Source organism: Vigna unguiculata, chromosome 10 (genome assembly GCF_004118075.2).
Source record: "Vigna unguiculata cultivar IT97K-499-35 chromosome 10, ASM411807v1, whole genome shotgun sequence".
Classification (NCBI taxonomy): Eukaryota; Viridiplantae; Streptophyta; class Magnoliopsida; order Fabales; family Fabaceae; genus Vigna; species Vigna unguiculata.
Window position 1 is genome coordinate 33,593,580 of NC_040288.1, and position 13,534 is coordinate 33,607,113.

The window sequence follows — 13,534 nt, forward strand, 5'->3', positions numbered from 1 at the left end:
CATTACTAGCTTACCTGGATTAACTCAACCACGACTCCTAACAACTTTAACTTCAATATATTGTTATCTACACAAAGAAAACTTAAATCAAAGATTTGATCATATCCTAACGATCATAAATAAGCGAGATTCATCTAAAAATCTTTTAAGCCATATACAAAAACCATGAGGCTACAAGCAACACAAGAAAGAAAATGACTCGAGAAAGAATAAAAGATAAACTTACTTTGTTTTCAACTCTAATTGAGTGGATGTGTAGTATTTACAATAATGACTCCTATTGATTTAAAAATGAGTTAAACCAACAACCTCTCCCCCCCTCCCTTCCAAACCCTTGAAACCAACTTTATAACTCTCAAATGTTAATGAGGGAGTTGAACCCACAACTTCTTCCACCCTCCCTTCCAACTTTACCACTAAACCACCTTATAACTTTGTTTTCAAAATCTCGGTACAAAATTTGCAACAATGAAACTTACATCACAAAGCGTGAGAAATTTTTTTAATATACTTTTTAAATATATTATTATTAGTAGTAATAAAAGACTCTCATAAACTAATCATGTTTTTATGTTTTGAAAGGAATTAACCTTTTTATGAAGCAATGAATTATGGTTTGAGTTCTTGGGAGAAATGCTTCACATTTGATGGTATATCACCTAATATTATGTTTTCAATATAAGACATTATAAAAATACTTAAGAAAACTCCAAGATAATTTTTATCAAAAGGATAAATTGTCCTATTTGTTTCTATGCCTATACAGAGTATTTACTAATATATTTATAATGTGTTTAGACATATAATTTTCAGAAGAGTTAACTATGTTTTTGGTCCCTAAATTATTAAGTGATTTTGGTTTTGGTTCTTACTTCAAATTTTGATCTAGTAATTAGGTCCTTATCCTTTTGAAATCCATGGAAACCATCCTCAATGGCCAACATCGTTAGTGTTTTTCTCTATGTGGCAAATGGATTGTCACACCACCCTTTATTTTTGGACACGTGTGAACCCTTATTCCATCTTCTTCTACAAGAGGCTTCTCTTCCTTCCCCATTCACATAATTGAGCCACCCACCTAGCAGTTACCCACCACTACCACAAAGGAAACTCATTATCACTCTCATGTCTTAACCACATGTTTTCTTCCATTATTACTCTCCTTAAATTAATTTTCAAAAAAAAGAAAAGAAACCAATCATAATCTCAACTATAACACCCGTGAACATTGGTGATAGTGCCTTCACTATTATTTCTTTTCCATATCTATCCTCTTCATATTTTTATTTTTGGTTTCATTCTCTTCTCAAAGAACCACCTAATCTCACCTTATTGTAGCTTTGTCTTCCATCTTACACGTAACAACACAAGCCAAACAAGAACTTCTTCTTCCTTCCTTAACCACCAACATCAAACTGTGCTTCTACAACAAAAAAAGAAACCAATATCAGATTTAGGGTTCAACCAAGTGATTTTCAACCACGACGTCAATGCGATGGTGGTATTGGTAGGGTTATGGTGTTCCTAATCTATGGCTTGGAAGAGAAAAAGAATAGGAGAAAATGGAGATCGAGGTTTTGGAAGATGGAAGAATTGTGGGTGACGCTGGCGCGGTGCTCCAGTCATGCTGGTGAAGGCGAACAACCTCTTTCCAAGCTCGTTGTTGCTCACGACTAGAGGCACTACTAGCGTCGACGACACTTCTCATTTCTCCTCTTCTCTAGTCTTCTTTGTCTTTGTGAATGAGAGGAGTATGGAGGAATTAAGAGGATTAATGAAAATTCGTGTTCTGAAAATTGATACCGTGTTGCTTTTATTTTTTTTTCAGGTGGTGGCCAAAATGGAGAGAGAATGGAAGTGAGTCTCGAGTGGTGTTGGAAGATTGGAATGAAGTTGCAATGGCGTTTAAAAATGTAGGAATATGTTATGAAGGTTGAAGGTGAAGGGTGGAGGCAATGGAGGAACCAAATGTAATGAGAGAGTTTGAATATATTTGTGTGAGTTGTCACAATGTGGAAAAGTTGGCTATGTGGGTGTTGTAACGAATGAAGATGCTTTATGTTTGTTTGTGATCATCTGGTGTAGGTGAAAGATGATTGAGTTGAAGTGGAGTTTGTATGGGATTAGAGAAGAATGAGAAGTGTGAAGATGTTAAAAATAAATTTTATTTAATCCAAGAAGAGAATTTGTGGAGATGGACGATGAAGGTTGATAATTTGTGAAGATGGAAAATGTGATGAAAGGGTTAGAAGAAGATGAGATACTTTGTGAGTTAAGTGGAGAAGGGTTTTTTGAAGTTGGAGGTGGATGAATGTTTTCCTGTGTGTATTGAAATGGAGGACATGGAGGAAAGGAAGGGAAGAAGATAGTTAATGATAGTGGAGAACAAAGACCACGAGCTCGTTGAGGAAAAAGAAGCCTCTGGTGGTGGTGGTGGAGATTTTGGGGAAGCCCTAACTTGAGAAAGAAAAAAATAGAGGGGAAAAATAATTTTACTTTTTAAATTAAATACTTTGCCACGTGTCTCAAACGAAATGCTAAAGTAAATCACCATTTACCATGTCAAAGAAAACATTAACAGTGTTAACCAATGAATACTAATTCCATGAATTTTGAAAGGATAATAACCTAATTCGACAAAACTTTGAAAGAGAGAATAAAACCAAGATCTATTAATAGTTTAAGGATAAAAAACATAATTAATCATTTTCAAAATATAATTTATAAAAGGTTGGACTATTTATAATAAAATATATTGTTTGGATATAAAATTTAGTGAAATTGAAAATTTAAAAATTATACAAATAATTTAATTACTTAACATGGAAAATTTTAAATTTTTCCTAAAATATAATAACTTCTAAATTTGTATCTTCATGTTTTTTTTTTTCTTATATTCTTTCCAGTTACACCTCGACTAGATATTATTATGTGGTTTTGGTTAGGATATTCCTTAGTTTAACATCAATTTCTTTTATACTAATATCATAGAAGTTTCTTTCTACTTAAATTGATTAGGGTTATTGTTTAATAGTCATTACTAAGATTTTTTACTTTATCTAGTGTTATGTTTTAGGTTTAATAACTAAAGGTTAAATTAATTTTATTTAATAAATATTGAAACTCAATTAAATAAAAAAATATAGAAATTAAAATAAATTATAAACCTAAATATAACATATAATTATTAATTATTAATTAAGTTATTTTTCAACTAATGTTAAATGCGACTTTATTGACTTTAAGTAAAATTATTTTAAGTAAATATTGATGGTCTTTTCAATTACCATTAATAAAACGTAGGTTAGGACTATTTATTCACTAATTTCAGAATTTTCTTGATATCATTGAAATAACTATTTTAGTGTTATTGATGAGTAGGATATTTTTTAATTAATGTCAAGAAAATTAATGTTTTGTTCAATAAAGTTCAAACTTTTTAGTCAAAATTTATATATATTATTTTCTAATTGACATAATTGAAATTAGGTATTTCAATGTAGATCAATAATTTTCTAAATATTTGTTCTCAGTTGCCGTTTCTTGATATATATATATATATATATATATATATATATATATATATATATATATTAATTAAATGATGGGATTTTTTTTATAGGTGTGAACTATATTTTTGTATTGAAATTTGTAATTGTTATTTTTAGTCAATTCATAATAACTATTTTTCCTATCAATATTAATGATAGTTTTATGATTTTTAATAATTATTTAAATAAAAATGGAATTTAATAAACTTAAATGATTTAATCTAAATAAAACATTTTAAAATTTCAATAACTTATTTTTATAAATTGTAAAATTCCTTAGGTTAAGGTTTCTGTGTTATAGTTTTGCTTGTAACTTGAGTGCTTTGTTGGTATTTGATGTAGATATCAAACCATTTGTTTCAGCTTGTCACTTTGTGTATGTGAATGATGCCACCCTTTACCACCTGTAATAAGGGTGACATGGTCAACAACATTAATTAACAACATTGATCTTTGAAATGTCATGTGTTTACTACAGTTTTATACCATAAAAAATTAAACCAAAAATAAAATAACACACATATATATTAATGGTAATAATCAGCCACCTATTAGAATGATTTGAGCATGAGAAATCTTGCTGGAGTTGTTAGACTTAAACATAATCATTTCGTGTTTTTCAAAAAGCAAGACAGATACAAGCAAAATTTCTACACTGTTAAATTAAACATCATTGACAATGTGGAAAAGAATACATACCTTCAGCTACATATATAAAAGTCTTATGGGAACATTTTTCAACCAGTTTCAGTTATTGTTTCTCAGTAAATATGGAAAGAAGACATGATGAAAGAACATTACTTTTTATGATACTTCAAGAATCCACAAATTTAAATCAAACACACCGTTGAGTTTTCATAGTAAACTAAAAATGTAAAACTCTTTAAATTAAATTATTAACAAATACAACATTAATGGTTAAGTTTTTATATGGTTGCAGTGACAACAAACTTTAAATATATTATTTTGTATGTCTCTTAGCACTGTTTCAATTTTTAGTGGTTGCAGAAACGATGACCATGTTTATTACCATATTATTATTATTATTATTATTATTATTATTATTATTTATTTCCATTAACTATGTTACAAATAAAATTGTCTCCCTTAAACTCAATTAGTAGCATTATCCTTTCTCTTTTCTTTAGTTTTTGTAAAATGCACACATGGATTGGTTGATATGCCAGCAAGAAATATTTGACTTGATAAGCTTTAGCCATGCCAGATAATCCTCCAAAACAATTGGCGGTGGAAATATATATATATATATATATATAATCACACTTTGACCAGGTATTTAGTTAATTTCAAGACTGGAGAGTAAAATTAAATTGAAGTTTGATAGAGTAGTGACTCAAATTTTAAGATTTGAATATTATAAAGTTAATAAAAAGAAAATAATTATTTCTAATTCAATGACTCATTATAACTCAATTGACACATTTAATTTCTGTTTACTGTTACTTATGGGTTCTCAGATTGTAATTATATATGGGTCAAATTTCATCAAATGATCGTAATCTCAATTATTTATTGATATGGAAAGTAATATTTTACTGCAACCAAACATCTTATAAGAAATCTTAACAATAAAAAGCAAAACTTGAAACAATGGAAATGATAAAATAAAATAAAATGTACAAGAAAATGTGTTATGCCAACAAATTCTTAATAAAAAATTGTTTAAATAGCATACAGATTCCTGATCTTGAACATATACTCATGACATACACTCATGACATGTCGGTAATAATTGATTTGTTTATTTATTTATTAAAACCAAAAAGGCTAAAAAAGAAAATGTCAGAAAACCAAAGCCATAGCTCTATCATTCATCACCATCTTCTTCTTATTCTTCTGCTTCTCAACAGATCTTCAGTTCAGCTTTGAGTTCTCACCCAACACCTGTATTTTTCTCCTCTCAAGCTGATTTTGTTCATAAAAAAACTGAATTTTTCATATTGTGGGGTTTGAGCATTTTACTTGATCTGTTGGAACCGAGAGGGGGTGATTTGTAGAATCCTGATTTTCTGAAGAGAAAAGATTATTGGGGTTTGGTTGGATCGAGGGAAAGACTTGAACTTTGCAGATTGCAAAACGAGGTTCTCTGGGGACGAGAATGTGGATCTTGTAAAAGGTGTTGATTTGATCGAGAAAGAAAAGAAAAGACGAAAAAAGACACATTTTTTCAGCTCCAGGTGGTTCAACTTTTTCCTCTGCCATTGGAGAAGGTTAGAAGAAGTTTAAAAGGTGAAGTAGCCTTTTGAGTAGGTTGAAAAAGTTGGTGCTTTTTGCTCAGCATTTTGGTTATGAAGACTTGAGTGTAACTGAGTTGACTTGAAGCAAAAAATCCCAAAAAATAGATAGAAAATATAGATGTTAAAACATTAGTAGGTAGGCTATTATATGAAGTTAAATCTTCAACATATGAGTGTTTGTGTTTTATTTTTACTTGCACATTTTGAGGAATGCAGTAATTCTTCATGTCTGGTGTTCTTTAGCTTTTAATGCTAAGGTGGTAGTAGTTAGACTGTCATACTTAAAGAGCATCTTAATTGGAGTTGTTGCTGTCATTAGTTTGGGTTGTGAGAACATGAACTTGTCTACAAAAGTACTAGTATTCCATCTTATGCTTAAATGAAGAAGTACTTTTCGGTTTGTTGTGCTTTTATGGGTTGTTAATTTTTCTACGCTACTTATTCCTTCTTCCTTCCAAAAGGTTCCTAATGTTCGTAAAATCTGGAAAAAAGTACAGAATCTACAGATTATTCTGTTTCAATTGCTTGATTGTTTGTATTGAAATATTTGAAGATCATGTTGATACATAATTTGTGCTATAATCAAATGAATCTTTTTCACTTAAGGGAAGCTTTTGAAGTGATTCACAGACAATTCTGGCTTTGTTACAGATACATAAGCTGTGGTATCAAAGCCAAATATGAATGTGTCTTGTGACAGTGCATAGCGTTGATAAGGTGCAGGTGGATCTGAGTGGACTGATTGTCATTTTCAAATATTTTCAGTAAAGACTGGCTTGTCATTGAAAGTGGAAGAGGTTTTCATTGCTTCAAGTTTGATTTCAGTCTTCCAAAATGGGTATTCAGTGTTCCAGACTCATGCCATGCTGTGTGGATTCACAGGTTAAGGCATCTGTTATTGAAACTCCAGATGCTGGTGGGTAAAGTGATACTTTAGTGCCTTATATAGTTCTAGATGAGTATAAGGAAATATGATATATACTTATTTGAACATTTGTTCCAGAAATTGAGGATAGTAGTGAGGTCAGTAACTGGCCTACATTCCGGGAATTTACACTCGAGCAACTCAAGAATGCAACATCTGGTTTTGCTGTTGAGAACATTGTATCTGAACATGGAGAGAAGGCTCCTAATGTTGTTTATAAAGGAAAACTGGAGAATCAAATGAGGATTGCTGTTAAGCGGTTTAACAGGAATGCTTGGCCAGATGCTCGGCAGTTTTTGGTAAGCTTATCTGTTCCATTTGATTTCTTCTCCAACCTTTCTTTTAGCTGTATATTCTCCTGGTCATGACCTTGCATTGCACAAATGCATTATTTATGTACTCTGCACTACTCAAATGACCATAGATGTGGACTAGTGCCAGTGAACCATCTGTGAAAATGATAAAGATAGTAAGTTCTGAGTTCTTTTTGGCCATAATCAAGTTTTCAAATGGATAATAATTCATCCTATATATTCTTCCCATGTTGCTTGGTCAATTTTGCAGTTTTGGTAACATGCAAGTGTGTCTAATGCTTAACATTGTATCTGTATATAACAATTTTCAATGGACTGAAAATAATCCCAGATGTGTAGGTTTCATTGTGTTTATGAGTTATTGGTGTGCATTTGGTTGTTCTGCTACACCTTTCTTTTGTTTTCATTTTTGCTTTCAATTAATCAAAACAATTTCTTTTATAACTACAGGAGGAAGCAAGATCAGTCGGTCAGCTTCGTAACCAAAGATTGGCGAATTTGCTTGGATGTTTTTGTGAAGGAGATGAGAGGTTGCTTGTGGCAGAATATATGCCCAATGAAACACTGGCGAAACACCTTTTCCATTGTAAGAGATACATTTTTTAATCCCCTAAGTATTGAAAATCTGATCAGTGCTAATTTATGGTTTATGGTTTTGTTGTTTTTGTGCTTTTTTGTGCGGTTAATGCTCTACTTTGTTGGTGCAACATACTTAGTACATAAGCCACCAAATTTCTAACATTTTCTTTTTGGAATTTTCATGATGTTGTCCATTTCTTTTGTGTTTGTTGATTATCATGTTTTCTTGGACAAACTGAGCACATTATAAAAGATGCAGTGCATTATGTTATAATTATAATCACTTGAATAACTTTTATTTGATAATTACATTTTTTTCTCTTTTCTCTTTAGAAGTTGCTTATGTAGATCAATATGCTTTTAATTAGTTAGTAATTTTTTTTCTGAGATAAGTAATGAAGTGTAAACAGATTTTAGTCTTGGTTTCTGTCAATCATGATTTAGGTTCTAGCGGACAACTACTTTTATAAGATTTGACTGACTACAACTTGTTGGAAGATTGCTGTGTACAAAACTCTGTTTTAACTGTCAAATTACCAAGAAGCGTGTAAAATGAATATCAACAACTATGAAGACTTCTATGTAAATATGTAAATATATACTGTATTGGGAGGTGTCTAAAGTTATTTTGGATGGTGGAAGCAATGTCTTTACATGTTTTCTAGAGTCAGTCTTTACATGTTTTTCCAAACAGTGTATTTTTTGGTCCTTAAAAGTCTGATCAAAACATTGTAAGCTCGATCTTATACTAAGCTTATGTGACATACATATATTCTTCATGATGTTTGCTGCCCTTACTCTTCTAATCTCCTATTTACTTTGCTATATTGTTATGAATGTGTTGTTGGAATGATACTTTAAACACCAGATCCCTCAAGTTATTGTGGTGTGAAATAATGTGGCCATGTGTCTAATCAGGGGAAACACAACCTATGAAATGGGCAATGCGACTAAGAGTTGTTCTACATCTTGCACAAGCTCTAGAGTACTGCACAAGCAAAGGGCGTGCTCTCTATCATGACCTTAATGCATATAGAGTTCTTTTTGACGAGGTAAGTTTTTGTGTATCCCCTTTTTATACACATCCCAATAATTAGATTAATAAAAATGTGTTAGAATTTTGCAGGATGGTAATCCCAGGCTTTCAAGTTTTGGTCTTATGAAAAACAGCAGGGATGGGAAGAGTTATAGCACAAATTTGGCATTTACCCCTCCAGAGTATCTCAGAACTGGTAAGCCATATAATACGGTTTCTTTTTTTGTTAATTTGGCCTTCTTGCTTATGTTTAACACTTTATAATATTGAAATGAATATCTGTTTTTCATTTGAAAATTTTCAATTGTTTGTGTTATGTAGAGATGAGCAATACATGATTTCTTATATGTCTATGTTTTGTAGGGAGAGTAACACCAGAAAGTGTAATATATAGCTTTGGCACTCTTCTGCTTGACCTTCTCAGTGGGAAGCATATCCCTCCAAGTCATGTAAGTAATTCTTACTAATTGGTAAAGAATATAGGTGGAGGTTGATTTCAATGACTTATGAGTTCAGTTTAGGTCCTAAAATTTCCCAGTGCCTCTCATTGGTTTGGTTGGTAGACTCAAGTTTTTAATCTGTCCACGAATTTACCTTTTCCTTTTTCCTAATAAAACAAATGTGCTAATGCCAACAATTCCAGAAGTTTAAGTTTAATCATGGAAATTTACCAGGTTTCTTTCCTTGTTTTGATGCTAAAAGGCTTGAAATTTGTACAAATTGAGATAGTTCAAAACCTTTATGTGATTATTATATATTACTATATTGTATGTAAACTTGCATATTTGATTATTAGAAAATTTGGATATTGTATGTAAACTTGCATATGTGATTATTAGAAAATTTGGTGCAGGCGCTCGATGTCATTCGTGGAAGAAACCTTCAGATGCTGACAGATTCTTGTTTGGAAGGACAATTTTCTGATGATGATGGAACTGAATTGGTACGCTTGGCGTCTCGATGTTTACAATATGAACCTAGAGAACGGCCTAATCCAAAGTCATTGGTAGCTGCTTTGGCTCCTCTTCAGAAGGAAACTGAGGTTGGTTTAGTATTTTTATGTAATAGTTAGGGATCAAGTAACTAGTTGTAACCAATGAGTATCTTGTTTGAAGTTTTGTTTTGCTTAGTGCAGTTGCTGTGTAGGGGATATTCTTAAATTGGTCTAATTCAATGCAAACTGCAGAGACCTGAGCAAACTAAAAATTAAATAAACTAAAATCTGAAAGAATTGAGAGAAAGAAATATTGGATTGAACCAGATTTTAAACACTGATTTGACCCAAATTGAACTTACCCATATACATAATTTTATTTATAACATAATCATGTAACTCATACTGTAGAAAATTGTGATAAATATGTTTTCTTCATAACTTCATTATCTCAAAATTACATCTTATTGAGATGTATGTCAAATTTATTTGGATATTTATTTTTAAAAAAGAACTAAGACTATGTTGTCTAATATTTTTTATAATTAGTCCCTCCGTTTCTTTATAAAGTCAATGTTTTTGAAAAAAAGTTTCCTATTTATTTCATTTCCAAAGTTCAAGATATCATTAATTTCTTTTGTCAATTGGCACTTGTTCTACCCCATTCTTAATTAATTTACATATTTTCCATGAAAATGGAAGTGAAAAAGAAACAACTAATATGCATTTATTATGAAATATCAATGGAAAAAAAAGATATCAACTATGTTCTTTAAAACGGAACAAAGGTAGTACTAGTTCACTATGTTCTTTATATTTATTTAATATAAACTGCATGTTTAGAATTTATAAATGAAAATATAATTCAATCCAATACCACTTTTGAGTAGTCTGAATTAGAGATCATATTCAAATCAATCTAAATGGAAACATGGTTTATTTTTATGGTTATATTAGATGAATTTTTGCTTAGAAACTGATCAAAACTGAAGAATAAACACCTGTATTTGTTTATATGTTTGTGTGGAGAAAAACCAGATTTTGTTCTTATATCTGTTCTCTTGTAACACGCACATCATCTCAAACAATTAAACTAACATTTATTTAGGCTCTATTTTAGAAGGCATGTCTTTCTTAGCATGTCTTTATTATTCATTCAGGTTATCATATCTTTGCCCACTATGCATGACAAACAGATCACAACAGCTTAGTTAATCAATTTGGAAGTTCAAGTTGTGATTATTTTTTCTTAACAATATTCCTTTATTCTCATTTATTTCTAGGTTCCTTCACATGTCTTGATGGGCATCCAGCACAGTACTACTTTTGCCTCATTATCTCCACTTGGTGAAGCATGCTCAAGGAAGGACTTGACTGCCATACATGAAGTTCTGGAAAATATTGGCTATAAAGATGATGAAGGAGTGGCAAATGAGGTTCTCTATCTAAATTATGTTTCACTGAGTTACTGCATATCTTTTAATTGTTGGGTTATCTTTCTCCACAATCCATGAACCGAATAACAAATATATATACATACACACATATACACAACACACACACATATATGTTCTTTAAAAGAAGATAACTCGTGTATCCACTCTACCTTTTTCTGGTATTGCAGTTATCATTTCAGATGTGGACTGATCAGATGCAGGAGACGTTAAATTGTAAGAAAAAGGGGGATGTTGCTTTCCGGCAAAAAGATTTTAGACTGGCAATTGAGTGCTACACGCAGGTAGATTACTTATGTTGATAAGTTGGACCCTATGATGCACGGATACGTCAATTCGGGTCATGTATCAGTGTTAGATACTTTAGGATATTTTACTGATATTTACCAACGAAGTATCTAATCTATAAAATAAAACTTTTATAATGACAATAATTTATATTATTTTGATAATATTTAATACATATGATTTTAATTTGGATTCAAACAATAACAATCATACATTTATCATGTTTTTAAGAATTTTTGTATGTTTCTCAATATATATATATATATATATATATATATATATATATATATATATATATATCACGTATCATATCTTATTATTTTAAAAATAAACATACTGGCGTATCACATATATGTCGCATCCGATACAACAATTATATCTGTGCATCATAGGTTAGACTTGTCTGAATTTGGCTTGCAATTTTTTATTCCAACTGTTGATTAGTCAAATTAGATTGCATATCACAAAATAGATCTCTACTGGATTTTTAAAATAAAACTGAATCTGGTAGTGACCAGATCCTTCAGATCCACTACATGGGAGATTTTCATAATTATGAATAATGCTTTAGATTTCTTGGTAGAGATGCACACAATACTTTATGTTTAATAAGAGTACTGGTCAAGAATAAAGGTTTTTTTTTTTCACTGATAGTGACCGGATCTTTTATATTGAGCTGTTCTGTTCAATGTTTTATTTGGATTCTAATGCTAGTTTAGTCATTAAGAGTTCATTGTTTTATATGCAGTTCATTGATGCTGGAACAATGGTTTCTCCAACAGTCTATGCAAGGCGTAGTATGTGTTATCTCATCAGTGACATGCCTCAGGAAGCGCTGAACGATGCAATGCAGGCGCAAGTTGTTTCCCCTGTTTGGCACATAGCATCATATCTTCAATCTGTTGCCCTCACTGCACTTGGGATGGAGAATGAAGCTCAAGCAGCACTTAAAGATGGCACAACTCTGGAATCCAAGAGGAGTGCAACTACCAAGCAAAAATGAAAAAATGTTGTACATAGACAATTTCTTGCTGATAACTGCTCCCACAACTTTGGTCATAAAGATCATCTTGGATACCAATAGATCCACAGAAAGTTGCATGTGTTCGAAGATTTCTTCAAGAAACAAGGATTGGTTAAGTGTTTGTAACACCCCCTCCCCCTTTTTGTTGGGTCGGCTAGGATGTTCATTTAGTTCTATGATTTGATTGATTGAGCAAGCATGAATCTAAACTTTAGTAATTTTTTTGTTATTTATAAATGGTCAAAATGTGAAGAGTTAAAAGCTGTTGTTCAAACTGTGTACCTTTTGTCTGGTGCAAACCATTGAGTTTAGGACACCAAAATAGTGTTCATTTCCTACTGTTTGCCTCATCACCCGAAAATATTGTGGACCGTGATACTACTATCTATCTTGAATTTTTCATGTCTCAATTTCTACATCAACTTTATATCATTGTCTGTTTCTCTATTCTCTTGTCACTTTCTTTTATTCCTTAGCTATCTCTTCTTTCTCAAGGTATATACATCATAATTCCTGAGCAATGAAGAAAAAAAAAACTGTTTTCTTTAGCATGAATACCTCTGCCTCAATTAAACTTCGCGGATTCATGTGCTGGAACTTGTCCAAATTAGCCTCTTCGTTTTACTGACAATAGATACCTTTTCAAAATTGACACTTGAAGAATGACATTTTTGATACTTTAATACGTATATTTGTTAATTAGGAACATGTTTACATTTTAAATTTCAGAAACAAGTGTTCTATTTTAAGTTCATGTATGCAGCAGTCGCATGACCCATTTTAACTTGAGTTATCCCCTGCTCAAAGTTTGCATACCCTGTTGTTGCACTCAGTCGATGAATCATCATTAGAGCAGTCAATAACAGATATTAACAGAGCTTTTGAATGCTCAGATTTGACTAATGCAACTTCTTATTTAATGCGCAAAATACCCTTTTAAATTACAATTTTGGTAGCTCAAATAAGACAAAAGAAAAACAAAAAATTATGGTGTAATGGTCTTATTCATGACATTGATAGTGCTGACGAGTGAATCTACAGTTTATTCATTCTCAACCTCTGTCCATAGCATGATTCAGTTACACTACAGTTCAAACTGCTAAAAGAAAATTTGGACTCGGCATGAGGTTCCTATACAAGTTTACCATTAATCTATGGTTGATTCTTGTTG

At 31.4% G+C, this 13,534-nt stretch overlaps 1 protein-coding gene across 5 annotated transcripts; it reads left to right on the forward strand.

Moving 5' to 3' along the window:
• The first annotated feature begins 5,334 nt into the window (after nucleotides 1–5,334).
• Nucleotides 5,335–12,790, forward strand: LOC114167066 (serine/threonine-protein kinase BSK3-like). 5 transcript variants are annotated; one of them, XM_028051992.1, is made up of 11 exons: nucleotides 5,335–5,801; nucleotides 6,461–6,725; nucleotides 6,813–7,033; nucleotides 7,499–7,634; nucleotides 8,546–8,679; nucleotides 8,754–8,859; nucleotides 9,027–9,112; nucleotides 9,517–9,705; nucleotides 10,881–11,033; nucleotides 11,222–11,335; nucleotides 12,088–12,790. In XM_028051992.1, the coding sequence occupies exons 2-11, from the start codon at nucleotides 6,644–6,646 to the stop codon at nucleotides 12,340–12,342; spliced, it is 1,476 nt and encodes a 491-aa protein (XP_027907793.1). In that variant the 5' UTR covers nucleotides 5,335–5,801; nucleotides 6,461–6,643; the 3' UTR covers nucleotides 12,343–12,790. The 5 variants fall into 5 exon arrangements, with proteins under 5 accessions (XP_027907793.1, XP_027907795.1, XP_027907792.1 ...); XM_028051994.1 differs by having other exon boundaries at nucleotides 6,533–6,725; XM_028051991.1 differs by having other exon boundaries at nucleotides 6,575–6,725.
• Nucleotides 12,791–13,534: the final 744 nt, after the last annotated feature.